Raw genomic sequence first — 16848 nt, forward strand, 5'->3', positions numbered from 1 at the left:
CAGCTTACACACCCACCACACGACCTTGGGTCGCAAAGGCCGTATCCAGTCCATAAAGAATAGTGGCAGCCCTTGACATACCCAGCGCAGATCATAACAAAACCATATATATTTCACCTTGCTTCAACAACTATTGGGAAATCATGGACAAGCATGTCAGGGTATTATAAAATGTTCATTATATAGAACAGTTATTACTACACATAACAATAATCTGGCAGTAATGGCTGGAGTTTTACAGGCATGCGTTACCAGAATAAAATGAACCAAACCTCGCACAATACATCACTCCCAATTCATCAGTGATCGATGTAACCACGTTTTTTTCATTATTTCAGATCACTCATTCATTGCTGCACAAGTTGCACATCTGACAGTTGTTTGGATCCCTGTTAGATAACTCGATAATTTTGGGAATAACAATAGCAGCAACCAAACACAGTCTATTAGTCCAAATACAAGATGGCATGAATACAGGGTGTCAAGTTTAATTGTTTAACCAATATTAAAGTCAGCTGCATTTTTCACCCAAAAATGGAGAAACATTCTTGCTTATATTTAATGCTGGTTGAAGCATAAAAACTTTTTTTTTTTCCTATGGATTCCAAACAGCGACGGAGTGTGTGCTTCCGTTTTGTAATTTGTGTTTGTTTTATTTTTTGTATTTCGTGTCTTGTAAGTTGTACTTTGAAATAAAATAAATGTAGAAAAAAGTCAGCTGGCATTAATACTAGTCTTTTTAGTCCTCGTTCGAACCAGGTCCAAAAACGAGTTATATTAATTTGGGTTTCGTCCGTCCGTCCATGCGTAGTCCGGAGCTCTTTCTCGGACACCTTTAGACCGATCTCGTTCAAACTTGGCATACAGACAATGTATGATAACCTACATATGCACACTAATTTTCGTTATGATTCGATTAAATATGGCTGACTGGCAGCCATTTTGTCCTTCAAATTTGCTAAATTTTGATATTTAAATGTGTCCGGAACTGTTTCTCGGAGCTCAACAGGGTGATTTCAATCAAACTTTGTATGGTGATCATTCATATTGGGTTATAGGTGCATGCCACTTTTTTTTAGATTTAGATTTTTTTTTCAAGATTCGGTCCAAGATGGCCGACTGGTGGCCATTTTGTTTTGTTTATGTTTTCGTGCTGATTTCCCATGAGATATGGCCTGATTCAGTTCAAAGTTTGTACTATACTTCAAGATAACACAACACCATGTTTTGTTTTGAGATTTGATCAAATTTGTCGAAATGGCAGCCATTTTGTTTAATATCTTAAAATCACAGTCTGCAACGTGTCTGGAACTGTTTATAAGGGCTGAATAGGGTGATTTCAATCAAACTACTAATTTTCACTGAGTTTAAATTTCGCTGATTTAGCATTTCAGGCATTATCACTGGGTTTTAAATTCACGGATTAATCATTTAAATAATGTGTTCTATGCTACATTTTACATATTCACTGGGGTTTAATTTAGCGCATTTTCCAGTCAGCGAAATAAACAAAATTAAAACCCAGTGAATGATTAACCCTTTCACAGTATGTATGATGATCATGTATATTGGTTTACTTGTGCACGTCATATTTTTATTCAAAATTTGGACTGACTTTCTGCCATTTTTTTTTTTTTTTCCTTTTTTGTGCCGATTCCTCTGAAAGATATGGCCTGATTCACTTGAAAGTTTGTACATAGGTAGGTAGTATACTGCAAGGTAACACAACAACATGTTTTGTCTTGAGATTTGATCCAATTTGTCAAAATGGTGTCCATTTTGTCAAAAAAAAACAACATAAAATCACATTCCGTAATATGTCCGAAACTGTTTCTTGGAGCGAACAGGGCGATATGGCCTGATTCAGTAACAAAGTTGAATAGGGCATTTTCAATCAAATTTTGTATATGGTGACCTTACATATTAGGTTACGGTGCAAGCCATATTTATTTTTGATATACTTGAACAACAATACCCGACAGGCTGCATTTTTCTTTCATGCTATTTACTCTGTAAGATATAGTCCGATTCAGTTAAAAGTTTCTATGTAGGCACATATGTACTATACTGACAGTAACACAATCTGTGTTAGTGTTAAAAAAACATTGATCTTTCATTTCTACATGTCACTTGTACTGAACACTTACATCGACTACAGCTAATACTAAACGCGGACTATGCATTATCAAAGCTTGTTAATTTAATACTTTATAATAATGGGCATTGGTGTAGAATAGGGGTTCATAGTTATCTTTTGGAAATAGAATATTATTGATAAACAAGACATGAATGTCACATTAATTATATAATACTCATGTTAAAATAATACATGGAACATCTGCAAACAATTGAATTAATATGTACTCTATGTTGGTACAACTCGTCATAAAGTGATTTTCCTTAATCTAGTATTGTACTGAAAACTTCCATTGACCCATGTCCAAAATCTCAGAGTACACAAGTGCAACCAAACTATGTCTCATACATATGTTGAAGTACCTTTAATAACAACTTGATTTCTTTATTAATTCAGGTCTTTGTATATTACCAGGATCTGGGTTGGTTTCAGTATCACCACTATAATTCCCATCAAAATGTAGCCCTGACACCCCTCTACAGTTTCCACTGAGATTCATAATGGTATGACCCATTTATCCATTAGCCCTGACAACTGAAGCTATATTTAGACCACATGTGTCAATGTGCCTAGCCAAGATTTATAAACAGTAACTGCAAAGTGTTTTCACTGATCTTCAACTTTGTGAGAAAGTATGCACTCAGGCAGTACAGTTTGCATCAACCTCTGCTAAGCATCGATCTATATGATTACAGTACTTTATTTCAGTGATGGCTCATAGAGGTCAAGTCAACATTGCTTTCTTATCAGACTAGGCGCTCATCAATCATGGTGAAAGTTACCGTTCAGCAAGTTCCGGTGGTTGGAATGTCTCACTATGGATATCGTGATGGGCTTGAAATAGGAAATGTTTTTTTATCCAATGACAGAAGAATAGTTTTCATGCAATAACGGTGAGGAAATATGGTAAAAAAGTTGGCAGTCCTTGACCTGAGATTGCAAAATTATCCAGTTATGGATTTGCAAGCTGCTAGCAAATATATTATTAAGCCAAAACAACGCGCTTTCAACCACTCTCTTAGGTATGGGTTGCTACAATATTGCAACATCGGTTTCATTGTCGATGATGCTAAAGCTGAACGAATGCGACACTTGCTTCATGGCTCTCCATATGCTTAAGATTTGCATGAATCGTTTCTATGGAAAAACAAACCAAACGACCCTTTTCAGGGCCACGACATACTTTTTGCTTTAATACACATTTTTGTAGACTTGCTGACTGTTATGACTCTAATGAAAAATCTTGAAAAATAAATGTAAACAACGGCGAACACGCTTACCTCGTGTTAACACGCGTTTGCCCGAGCATGGGTGCTCATTCCGACAAATACGGTACACAACTTTTTTGAACACTTTTTTCAAGATTTCAGCTTTAATTTTTCATAAAACCAAACAAAAACCAGACTGACCATTTCTGTCACTGATTCAGATCAAGGTCATGACATTACTGAAAACCCTAGCATTGCAATCTAAGCTAATTATTTATTCTGAGCATGCTCAGTTGTTCTCTCAGTGTTGTTGGGAGAAGTAATTTTGGATGAAAATCATGAAAAAGACCCAATTAGGATTTTCAGATCTGGGAAAAAAAATTACTAGCATATTCAACAGAGACTTGTTCATCAACCTGCCAAGTTGATACCCGATATCTGCTGCAGAATTTCTGAGAAAATGTTAGAGATGTAAAGGAAAGGTCACAGACGGAAACAAGAAATAAGAAACTATGTTAAAAATGTTTTCTGGATGAACAAACTTTTGATCAATAAAAAACATTACCAAACTAACTACGTCTTACATTGTGTCGACTGCAAAATGGTACAATGAGGTTGAATCTTGTTTTGCCCTCTTACGACAATATTGTGAATTACAATTTGTATCACGAAAACTGTATTTTCAAATAATTAATACGAACCCCTACATTCTACACCAACAACCTATAATGTTTTGGTTCAATTTTGGTGAACATTTGATTTGAGCATTTTGTGCATATTCATAACATTTCCCAAATCAATAAATCTGAATGTAATACAAAATATACAATGTGGTTTCACAGTTTATAGATGTATTTTACACACAGCTGAAACTAATTGTCTACCCAGCTGTGACTGTAGCAGAGATAATTTGTATGTAAATATGGACCAGCAGACCAAGTGATCACAATGATGATGAGGTGGAATACCTTCCAGAGTGTAAATAGAGATGCCAATGAAACTTTTTCCCAACAAACATCTCTCAGGTAGCAACAGTTGCAACAAACTAGCTACCTCAAAAAGTAAATAAATACAAACTTACAGACTGCAGGTCATAGTCTGAGATTGTACTAGTCGATGGCTGGAATGCAAGATGCCGGCTGTACTTTGGTGGATTGGAAGTCGGACTCTCTGTCGCATGGTTAATCATCAAAGGCCTAAGATAGAACAGAAATAGATGATGGTAAGCACTTGGCTTCAAACTGACCCTTCCCCAGTCACTAATGGCACATCACACATTCAGATTTAGCTACAATAAATTACTTAACTTTCACCACCTATGGCTAAGACTAATAATTACAAAATTATTCCGATAAAATTGCTAAATGCATTTTTAAAATGTACATTACAGTAGCATATTTTAATTTTTGACATGTTTCTGAAAAACCAAGTGATTTATCGTAATGCTTTCCTGTTAGGCAAGTAAACCAACAAGTTGGTAGTTGCCTATAAACTTAATTGTAGCACGGTTCATTGCAATTGAGGCCGTCGCAGACATATATGTAACCAAATGAAATAAGATATGGCAAGAACTTTTATATAACCATGGAAACAAATTGGAAATATCTTAAACAAGCAGCCTATCGGCTGAGATAGCTCCGCTGTTAGCAATGCACATTTCAATTAAAGAACTGAAGACATCATTAGAAAATGAACAATATGAATAGTATCAAAGCAATCGGACTTACAGTTTTTAACAAGAAGTCGAAAATATCACTTTTTACCGAAAATTACAAAAATATTCACCAAAATAAATTAATTAGAGAATTGAAGATATCATCACAAAATGAACAAATCTGAGAGGTCCACATGTAGTACCTATATATGTAATATCAAAGCAATCGGACTTAAGTTTTCAACAAGAAGTCGAAAATATCACTTTTTACCAAAAATGACAAAAATATTCACCAAAATTAGAGAATTAAAGATATCATTACAAAATGAACAAATCTGAGAGAGGTCCACTTGTAGTACCTATATATGTAGTATCAAAGCAATTGGACTTGCATTTTTTAACAAGAAGTCGAAAATATCACTTTTTACCAAAAATGACAAAAATATTCACCAAAATTAGAGAATTGAAAATATCATCACGAAATGAACAAATCTGAGAGAGGTCCACATGTAGTACCTATATATGAAGTATCAAAGCGATTGGACTTGCGGTTTTTAACAAGAAGTCAAAAATATCACTTTTTACCAAAAATGACAAAAATATTCACCAAAATTAGAGAATTAAAGATATCATTACAAAATGAACAAATCTGAGAGAGGTCCATATGTAGTACCTATATATGTAATATCAAAGCAATTGCACTTGCGGTTTTTAACAAGAAGTCGAAAATATCACTTTTTACCAAAAATGACAAAAATATTCACCAAAATTAGGGAATTGAAGATATCAACATGAAATGAACAAACCTAAGAGAGGTCTACCCAAGGTACATATACACCAAGTATCAAAGCATTCAGGCTTGTAGTTTTCAAGAAGAAGTCGAAAAAGTAAAACATTGACACGGACGACACCGGACGACGACGGACAATCACTCATATGATAAGCTAAAAATCACAATTTTCATAGAGATTAGATCAGAGTTTTGTGCAAAAAGTAGTTTGTCGACCTCTTTATTTCGGGGTCTCGAGAACAAAAGCATTAAATAAACTATATTTAAAGAAATCTGATCTTAACTATGTTAAGGTAGCGAGAAGAGAAATTTTCACTTTTTTCTTGCGTTTTCAAAAATTGATAAAATGGTTACTTTAGACCTTGATACATCATCCCAGGTTTACAAAAGATCGAAATTGCGAAATAACGTTGCTTAAATTAGTGTTTTAAAACGCTAGCAGAAAAGACTACAACTGCTGTTTCGTGGATATTTGCATAGTGTTTATCTTTGGAAGGAATTAAAGGATAACATCTTATCTGTATACTCTGTTGTTGACGATTCTGATATAACGGGTGATAAGCTTCCCGTCGCAAACAGTGCGTGTTTATCTAACGTCCATTGTCAGCATTATGAGTCCAGACTTCGTCAGAGAAACATGGTCATACAGTACTCATTTCGCCCAACCTTCCCCTTTTACACCGACCGCTTATCGCTTAATTTCCGACCATGCGGTCTTGTTCGTCCGGAAACCGACCGCATTTTAATCACGTTTTTTTTTTCGCTCGCTCGCTCATTGAAACACCGACCGCTCGCCCAAACACTGATCACTGGCACATGCCAGTGAGTGGTCGAAATGGTGGTTTTGAGTGAGAACATACAACTAGTATTTACTATTATTACATTCTGAAAGACACTTCAAATCTAATAGTTGTATGACACTTGTATCGTGAAAGCAACTGAACTGGAACCTCTTGTTACGTGTTTTGGGTGCATGTTCTAGATGTAATATTTTTTATAATTTTAAGGAGACAGTTACGTGAAAAAAGCATAGGTACGGTAACTCATTTTGACAGAGCAGAGAAACGAGGAAATGTTAATGATGAATTCCAAAAATAACGATACCAAATCCACGTCGGCCGGTCTGGTAAAATTTGACATTCAATTTTCAAAAATAAGTCACGATCATTGAATGAGTTCAGTCTATACCATAAAAGTGTTCCCACAAAAAATGGTTTCGATTAAAAACGGCCACATGCCCTGAAAAAATCGAACAGAGCTTGACATGTATGAATGATTTATTGGGCTTTAAAAAAACGTGTCAAATTTAGTTATAGCCATAAAGATTTGGTGGCCAGTCGATGAAAAATTCGAAATTCAGGATTCACATGGAAGTCCTTCAGGGCTGAAAATCATCGACTCTACGCTGGTTTACTTTATTTCCCAACTTGCAGAGAAAACTGATTCGCCGTGGACTCTAATGTATCTCAGCCTAGTATTTTCTTTTTGAACTGAGGTCAAATTCCATCCGTTTGTCAAAATATACCGATGTTTTTCAGCACAAAAACACTATGTGAATCGACGCCGCAAATTGGATGGTACGACGACCCTTCAATTAGCATCAAATATGCTTTGTTACAACATCATTGATTGGCTGAAAGTCACATGATCGGAGCACGACCTGGGTCACTGAACCATATTTGTCCGTATTATCAACAGGACCTCGCAAAAGAACCACACCCACATTTTCAATCTTTTTAGCACGGAAGTTGCCAACAAATGTCAAAAAACTTGTGAATTTCATGGATTCAAATAAAATAAAGCAAGCGATTGATAAGAATGATTATTAATATTTTCCCCGATGCTCTTCGTCGAATTTTTATTTTTTTTTATTTCAAGGTAAGAAATGGCTAGTTGAAGTTGCATTGTCTTCAATGCAGCTGTTTCACCGTGAACAACTCTAGCTCTGTTGTAGTTTTGCGATGTAAAATAAAATATATATTATAATAATAATACTTGTTTAATTGTTTGGGGTTTCAGCTCACAAATTACGGACATGGTCCCCATGAATGATTAGGGTCAATGTTTGTCCTGTCTCGGCTGATTGTGTTGATCCTAAACTCAGTATGGAGAAACCAACTTGAATCGACATTCCAAACAAAGTATTTGGACACGGTCGACAGACATTCCAAACAATCGAAATTATCATTGAAAGACAAGATTTTTCTAGATATTTACAGACATACTGTCATGAAAAACATATGTAAAATTAACAAATACACAAAGAGGTGTAATATTAGGTTTTATTTCAGACTTAGAAATATTTCCTTTCACTCAGCCCATGCATGGAACTGCCATTTAGCTTCAATAATTATACAAAACACATCGCGAAGACACGACAATCAGGAAAGAAAACCCAGACAACCATGTCGTACTTGTGTTGAAATAAATTTTGCATTTCACGTCATAATATTGTTTAAAATTATATATTCAGTTCAAGCCAAATCAAGGTCAAAAGGTCAGATTGCGTGCATATAATTATAGATAGTTAAAACAAAAAGTATTTGAACTTTTGTCAGCTGTTCAACATTCATAAAAACCAGAAAGACAATTATAAGACAATGTGAACCTCGGAAATGTTTCTATTAGTCCGAAATTTTAATGCGCGCGAGCGAGCAGGCGGGTGTTGATATTTCGGGGTTTGCGCGGTCGAAAATAAAGCGGAAATTGTCCGGTCGAATTCAACAAGCGATCGCAAAAGCGAGAGAAAAAGGTGATTGGAAAGCGGAAGTGGGCGGGAGGTTGTGCGAAATAAGTATTGTAACTTTGCGCAACCATTTTTTCTAACGCAATGGCGAAGAAAAGAAAGCGTTGACAGACGAGGCAAAGAAAAATCTGCCACTCAGTGTCGCACTCTGAAACAGCAATTTTCTTTTTCAAACATCGGCCATTTTGTTTTACCATGAAAACCGTTTTATTAGATCTCCTATCAGAGACAATGGAAAGATTAGCTTGTTTGTAAACTGTCAGCGTGTACAGTGGAACAGTAATGTTTGTCAGAGGATTATCCCTCGTTGTTCGTTTGCATAACAATGGAAACCCGAACGTTCCTGGAGTACGGACTCAAATGCCAGCAGTTTTCTTCATTTTTCACGCTCGAGCTTGAAATTATTCATTACCTGACACTCTTTATGAGTTCTATGATATCAGTGGTTAATATGTTTGGCCATTTTTAGTGTATATTTATAATAATGCAAATCTACAGTGTTTTATTAACCAAAACTGTTTTTTGCGTTTTTCTTGAGTTGAAGCTTTGACAGTACGGACTCATTGGGACCGCCACCAAATCAAGTGCGTTTGGACTAGGACATTCAAACTCTCAGTTATCGTTCAAAAGATAATGATGGTGCGAAATATGTCTGGGTTTTTGAAGAAAATTCTTTGTCACAGAATAATAGTCTGTTAAAAGTATGAAATAATTTGGGGACAAAAAAACAAACCTGCATAGAAATCGGAATAATAGGTCTTTTGATTACCGAGAACACATTTCAATGGACTTGATTACGAACAATGCATGACGTAAATTTCACCAGGAAATTCAGCAGTGTTCTCTCGCAATCGCGGACTTAGTCATTTTTACAAGGTTCGCCATTTTTGATGTCACGTGATAATTATGTAAACAATGACTGTTCAGTTTGTGCGAACTTGTACACCTCTATACTTAGTCTTTTGAAATATATAACCTAAACTACTGTTCTGAACGAGACAACAGACATAGAATGTTTTATTCAAAAACGTTACAAAACCCTTCTCGCTACCTTAAGTCACCACAGTATGTTCTTGTCGATAAGCATCAAGCAAAATGCTCACATACATTGTATTGATGACAACTTGTTCTGATGTCACAAAAAATAAAAGAGTAATGGTACTGATTACAAAATAAACTTACATTTTTCTCTTAAGTCCAGATCTTGCTGGTTTGACAAGACTAAGCAAGAACTCAATCAGTCGGTTGACAATCTGCTGCTGTTTGGTGTGTTTCTGACGAAGCTCTTTTACCTCACGCCATAGTGCCTGATTTTCTCTAGAAAGAAAAATAAAATAATGTAAGGACTAACACATGGACTATTATAATATCATTGCACACCTTCACATCCATACAAATTCAATATACTGTTGATAATAGTTCAGTCCAGTGACACTAGTACACCCACGTAACACTTGAATGAATGGTCTTTAAAGTATGACCAAATCTTGTTAATTGTTTATGCAAATTATTCAATATTATATAAGTAAGCACGTGATAAAAATATTATATCACGTATATGAACGATTAGATCTATGCATAATGCAAATTACCATTCTAGCTTCGGGCAAATGATCGCCTGTATGGCCCTTATTTACACAGTAGTATTTACCATGACACCATATTTGATATGCATGTTGCAATAAATGTTATAAACATTGGGAAATCATTAGTTATTTTCATAAGAGCAAAATGGTTCAGCTTAGTGCTCATTTACCTTTTCATAGCATCCAATTTGTTGCTCATGTCTCCTTGTTTTCCTTTCATTTGTTTAACATCATTCAGAATGAGCGACACATCTCCTTGCTTTACTTTCACTTCGTCACCTTTACTGGAGGAAATCTGCAACGAACAAACAACATCAGACAAAAAACAACAACATGTTTTCTCCTTGTGATCAGAAACGTCAATTTGAAACTTGTGTATGAATTTTTCTCAATGTTGCGTACTTGTGAAGGGCATCTTAATGATGAAAGAATTCCTAATTAATATGCACAGACAAATCAAATCTTGCAATTTTTCCAAAGCATTTGATTATCAAGCTTCATGTGAATCCTTGAAATATCAGTGAAACAGGATTTATGCATAGAAACAACTGGTGCCAAACAGGAGCTAAAAACAGGATATGAAATTAATATTCCGAGGTTATCATAAGAATACTGCAAAGTATGCACAAAGGCAGTACACTGTGATCATATAGCTCGATGCTTAGCTGATGCGAGATGTAAACCGTACTGCCTGAGTGCATACTTTACGGTATACTCATGACAACTTCATTATTATGCATTTTTTCCTGCTTGTATTAATATTTTATTGAGAGATTATAATCCGAAATGACATCGAAAAAACGTTTTGTGCTACGTGAATGTTTGCGCGAGACATGAGATTCTATTTCCATTGCACTATAGCATTATAGCAATGTAAACAAAGGAAAGTGTTTGAATGTGACAATATGGACATCATAGTTTACCCCAGTATAAGAGAAAATTTGAAAGTTTGAAATGAGTGCTGATAAGTTTTAGAACTAGGGCTGATGTGGCTTTTTACAAAACTCTATTTTTGTTGGCGCTAGATATGTAATAATATAAGGTTATTACGAGAATACCTCAAAGTACGCACAAAGACAGTAACAGTTGGATTATCATTCGACATGCAGCAGAGGTCGATGCACGGCATACTGTCTGAGTGCATACTTTGAGATATTCTCGTAATAACCTTATTATTATACATCTTTTCCTTCCAAGGATACACCATGGGAATGCCGAAATTCAAAATGTTTTGAACAGAATCAGCGAACTTCTTTGTGTGGAGTCTGGTCAAACTCTGTTGGCAGCCATGTTTGTTTTTATTAGTAGAGGACGCTTGTGCGCGTAATCATTCCATATTTGGAATTCGCATTTTCTAATATGGTAGGATGAAAACGCTGTATGGCGTTACGGTCACAGATATATTATAATAATAATTATTATTGTGCACACAAATAAGAATGAGGTGCTTTTGTAGTTTAGGAAAAATAAAATAAGTTTGCAATGACATGAACAACAAAATGGTGTACTTACTTTCCTTTTAATCTGTTCCAACAACTCAAGCCGTCCCCTTATGAAATAAGGATGACAAAATTCTGTTTCATCACGCTCTACTTTCAATCCACCACTCTCAACATTAACAAGCTTTCTGAAGCCATCTACAAATATAAAAAAGCAACATTTTGTCTGCACTTATATTCTGAATATTTCTGGAAATGGGACAAAATCTGAGTCAATTTTCAGGTTTTAGTCCCAATCTTCTGAAGGAAATTGCAGACTATAAATGGGACTATTTTCTGAATTTGTGATGAAAAGAGGTAACTGGTGGTGAACAGGTTAGTATTGAAATAAAATATGAATATTTTTGTGACAATTTCTGTTTCTTCATTGTAAAAGTGCTGTTGAAATCAATGATGATGCAACTAATTTCGCAATTTTATTTTCTCCCTAAAAGACGCAATATTCGTCTCAATCTGTCACATGGTGAACTAAAATTGTCATTTGTACATTTTCTCGAAGGAGGTGCTTGGGGAAGAGCCCGAAAACATGTTTTTTAGCTGAGACCCTGGACGCTAAGCCATTAGAATATGGTGCTATATCACTATGGCAATGCGTACTCAGCTGGGTCAACTTTGACATGACTGCCATAATCAGTGTGGTTGAATCGGCTAATCTTTTCAGACTGTGACGATGCTGTTTACTATTTCAATTTTGTGATGACTACATTGTCTATGTGTAGTCCTACTTTTCAAGTTTGTACATTGTTGTCTATAGAGGGTTATTGTTGTATAAGACTAATACATGCAAGACAAGGGAAATGTGTTCTGCTCAGTTTCATCATTATGTATGAACTCAAGTTCACAAACTTCAACATTTTTGGTACCAAATTTAAAGTGGGGAAGTCGTCACCTGCGCATGCGTCAGATGGTCATAGCATGTTATTGTTTACAAACAAGCATCTACCCATGAGCCTTTGTGGCATTAGCACGTGTTGTTATTATCGTTTGGGACTCAATTCCCGTGCGTGCGCAAGTGACGACCCTCCCGCTTCAAGCTTCACACAAACACAGCCTATAGCAGTGCTTGAATAACAGTGCTTGAAGTACACCCATCCTAAAAAAGTTTCATCTTCTAAAATCAACAATTTATAAATTAACTTACACATGTTTAGTTGTCTTATAAAGCTGGCAATGTTGTTGTGTTTGAAGTAGTTTGGCAACACTTCCTTGGCAAATCGACCTTGGTCACAGACAAGGAATGATGTACCATTCTGGAACAATGGAAGAGTAAAAACTACTGTTATGTATTTAGAACATTTCAATTATTCTTGACGCTTAGAGTACAGTTTAGGTTTTCGTAATTGCTAATCCCTATTCAAGAATATGTTTTATTGTGACCAGATTTAAATGTTAACAGCATGACAATTATTTTACACTTCTTCAATACTCTTCAAGTTTATTTTTCTAAAATTACTAATTTCCAGTTTTATAAAAAAATATGTCACTTTTTCTACCAAAATCAAGAGATCATACTGCAATGTTGATAAATGACTAAATTTTACTTGCATTATATATAATATTATTATCATATGACTGAGTGATAATCAATATTTGTAACATCTAAAACAAGCAAGTAGTTCACATGTGAACCAGCGTGAACAGATTGCAATACAGTGATCATTGCATTTTATTCTTGCCATTAACAAAACTAAAACCAATGCACATTACATTAAAAGTATTTTTATTATTACAATACCAAGAATAATTTTTTAGTTGGACTATAAACTTTACAACTATTTGTGGTACCTAATATAGGCCTTTCACTATTGTGTGATGTCTACTAGAATACCCACAGTATAACCAATTAGCAACCAAACAAATTCTTTGTAAATGTCAGGTCTGAGTCAATAATTTTGCTGTAACTTTGATCAACAGCAACAGGATGACTTTTTGCAGTAAGTGCATCAAATAACCCTTGTAACACCATCCATGATTGGCTGAAACTTGGTTGATTGAGCCATTACCTAGGTTGTAAGACCCTATTTGAACAAGTTACTTATAACTCCATGCACAAGCCCTCTTGATTATTAATTTTCTGCAATTTTAGTACTTAAATCGAAGGAAACAGTCGAAACAGTGAATTGTATGGTTTTGAACAAAATAAACTGGTTATTAATGTATCTCCTGAGTCCATAGACATTTTTATTTTTGCATTTTAAGTTATAAAATGAATTATTGATATGAACAACAGCTCAACTTCATTAGTTTCACAATTTGTTTTTTTAGACGAGTCACTATGAAAAAAGAAGTAAAAAAATATCACTAAGTGGACCTTTAGTGCACCTATAGTACACATACTCCACTGGACTGTGATATTGCCGGTATCAGGTCGTTTGGACCCCTCGCCCTTTTGACCCCTGGACGATTAGACCCCTCAATGTTTCGACCCTAGGACGATTAGACCCCTCGATGTTTGGCGCCACAATCCTCACTATTTGAACCCAGCATTATTTGTCAAAAGTTGCAACATTTTACTGGATAAAACTAGAAGATACCTGACTTTGGCAACAGAATCGCGAATTACGGCGATCCCTCGACGGTTGAACCCCTCGTCGTCACAACCCCAAAACGTTTGAACCCACTCTTGTTACGAATATGAATACTGTCCGATCAAAAGCAACAACCACTTTACTGTATAAAATTAGTTGATAATAATAATAATAAACAGAGTCGCAAATTACAGCGGATATCTTTTCTGATCAATGCCTGTACTGGGCGTTGGAGAGAATTCAGTCCGCCATGTTGTTTACTATCGCAAGGCTATTGTTTAGCAATAGGACTATACCATTCGATTCTTAGGGACGGCAATATAGTCAATTAACACATTTCTTTTTTGTTTTGTTTTCAGGAAAAAGTCAATGTTCTTTTCCATGTAAAGCTGTGATTACCTCAATCAAAATACTAGTAGTTAGGTGAAAATACGAGAAACATATTTACAAGCCGGTACATGGCTGTCATTATTTCATCAAACAGGAAAATACAAATGTTCATTTGAATTATATTCTGTCGGGTTCATTTCCGGGGCCAAGACAACTTGTAGAAATTCGATGGTACAACATACAATTTGTAAATATGTTTCTAATATTTCAATTAACTTGTGTATTTATTAATCGTGATATATTTTAAGGGGTCGAAACGTCAAGGGGTCTAATCGTCCTGAGGTCCAAACGGCGAGGGGTCCAAACGACTTGTAATCATATTGCCTATGTTCGTCATGTAAACACAAAAAATAGCAAAATAAACAAGATTATCCCATAGTGCCCTGCAAATCCAAGATTGTGGTAACAAGCTATTTTTATTTCAAATCTAATTCATATTTTGGGACAAATACATCAACTTAATACAAAATTTAATTAATTAAGTGGACTATTTTACATTCTGACTTTGCTTTGACATATTATTGTTTGATTTTGAAGTTTGAAATCGTTTCAACTTTTGCATCAACTTTTGAAATACCATGGGAAATTGATTTAGTTATTTCGAAGTCTGGGAAAATCGTTAAAGCTCATAAAAGGTGACAAAATCGTTCATAACGCCCTTAGTTAGCTAATCGGTATTTAGATTTGTATGACTTCAACTCGTACCATGACCAAGCAGGGGTGGTTAATTTAAAACGTAATCACTTACTTGACCCCAACGTATCAAGTCGTTAGTCGATTCATCTTCGAGTAGGGATATTAATTTGTTGAGGAATGCCGGTATTGTACTTCCATGGTGAATATCCATCGTATTCTCGATATTTTTGGAGTGTTATTTAACTGTACGGCGTGCGATTCTACAGATTTTCAGTTTGCATGAGACACAACAATCTACCAATTGTACGCCATCTTGTTTGATCTCCTAGCTTCATCCCGATAACCACACTATGCGAACTATCGATCACATTAATCCCCGAAATACAGTCGGCATGGATGAAATAAGAGTCGTGCCGCCCTATGGTATGATATAATAAGTATTTTTTGTGAAAAACAATATTTTCACACTTTCTTCTTTGTTTCAAAGTTCTCATTAAAAATATGTTTAAGCAGCCATATTATTTTTTTGCAATACGACAATTTGTCGAGTTTTTTGCTGAGACTTTCGGGTTCAGTAGTTCAGTTCAGGGTTGGAAAGCAGAGCGGACATTGACCTAGCTGCAAACATTGACCCTATTAACATGGAACTAGTTGACGTAACCGAGTTAGTCCAAATGTATATTTGCGCACGTTATAATTGGAGTAACGTGTCATAGGGATATTTTCATGCAACGTGTAAACTGTATTATTTGGGAATTAGTTCAAATATTAATGGTAACTTCACAGCAGCGAACAATTAAAAGAAAAATCCGGCATACGTCAGTCTGCGATATTAGGGGAGGCAAGAATTCTTACAAATTTGACATACAAGATGTTCAACTACACTTTTTTGCGTATAGTCTGTGGGCCCAGGGTGAAAATTTTCACAGACGTAGCACCCCCCCCCCCCTTGTGAAAAGCAACAACCATGTTTTTTTCATAGAAGTGTCCTTTTGGGAACTTATTTTTTTTGGGGGGGTGTCCCTAAAAAGTGGTAGCAAGGTGTAGATTTCGAGGATTGTTGTACACTGTTAAAAAACGATTTTTGACAAACTCTAAATTTCACCATAAAATAACGAAAATTGTCTGGTTTGAATATTGTTGTTTTTAATCAGTAAAAACAAATTCCAGTCATCCAACATTGTTAATCAAGGTTATGTATTGTATTTCTTATTGTACATAGTATTGCTTAGGAGTGATCCATTGGAAAAACATAAGAATAGGACAAAATAAAGATTTCCACGAAATAATAGAAAAATAATTCGACAGTGTATATCTGCAATACATTAGTTGTATACAGTTCAATATGGAAATACATATGACTCATGTACAAGATATATATTCTAATTCTAAATGATAACACACAAACTATACAGCTATACAATAATAATGCCATTATCATCACAGCTAATATCACAGCTAAGTATTTTATCCGTCCATATCCATATCAGAGTCGTCCGCTGTATCCGATTCTTCTGGGTCAACACTAATAGCGACTTTATGTGGATTATTACAATCATCACCATTCATACATAAACAGGCATCTGCGCATGCCATGCTTTGTCTCGCACAACTGCAGTTTCGTTCACACTTTGCTTTCTTGCACCCACATGTAATGAGTTCTAGAAGAGCTTC

The 16848-nt window shown here is 35.3% G+C and overlaps 1 protein-coding gene across 3 annotated transcripts in view; it reads right to left on the bottom strand.

The window, feature by feature from the left end:
- LOC100371951 (heat shock factor protein-like) overlaps positions 1 to 15518 on the bottom strand; it is a 31366-nt gene extending 15848 nt beyond the window's left edge. For all 3 annotated transcript variants that reach the window (XM_085500279.1, XM_085500280.1, XM_085500278.1), the window contains exons 1-6: positions 15287 to 15518; positions 12762 to 12870; positions 11634 to 11758; positions 10292 to 10416; positions 9718 to 9852; positions 4427 to 4541 (exon numbers count right to left, since the gene is read on the bottom strand). In XM_085500279.1, coding sequence (XP_085356405.1) covers positions 4427 to 4541; positions 9718 to 9852; positions 10292 to 10416; positions 11634 to 11758; positions 12762 to 12870; positions 15287 to 15385 — 708 coding nt within the window. In that variant the 5' untranslated portion in view covers positions 15386 to 15518. The remainder of the gene's footprint in view (positions 1 to 4426; positions 4542 to 9717; positions 9853 to 10291; positions 10417 to 11633; positions 11759 to 12761; positions 12871 to 15286) is intronic.
- Positions 15519 to 16848: the final 1330 nt, after the last annotated feature.

This window comes from Saccoglossus kowalevskii, chromosome 6 (assembly GCF_978046115.1).
Source record: "Saccoglossus kowalevskii chromosome 6, keSacKowa6.1, whole genome shotgun sequence".
Taxonomy (NCBI): domain Eukaryota; kingdom Metazoa; phylum Hemichordata; class Enteropneusta; family Harrimaniidae; genus Saccoglossus; species Saccoglossus kowalevskii.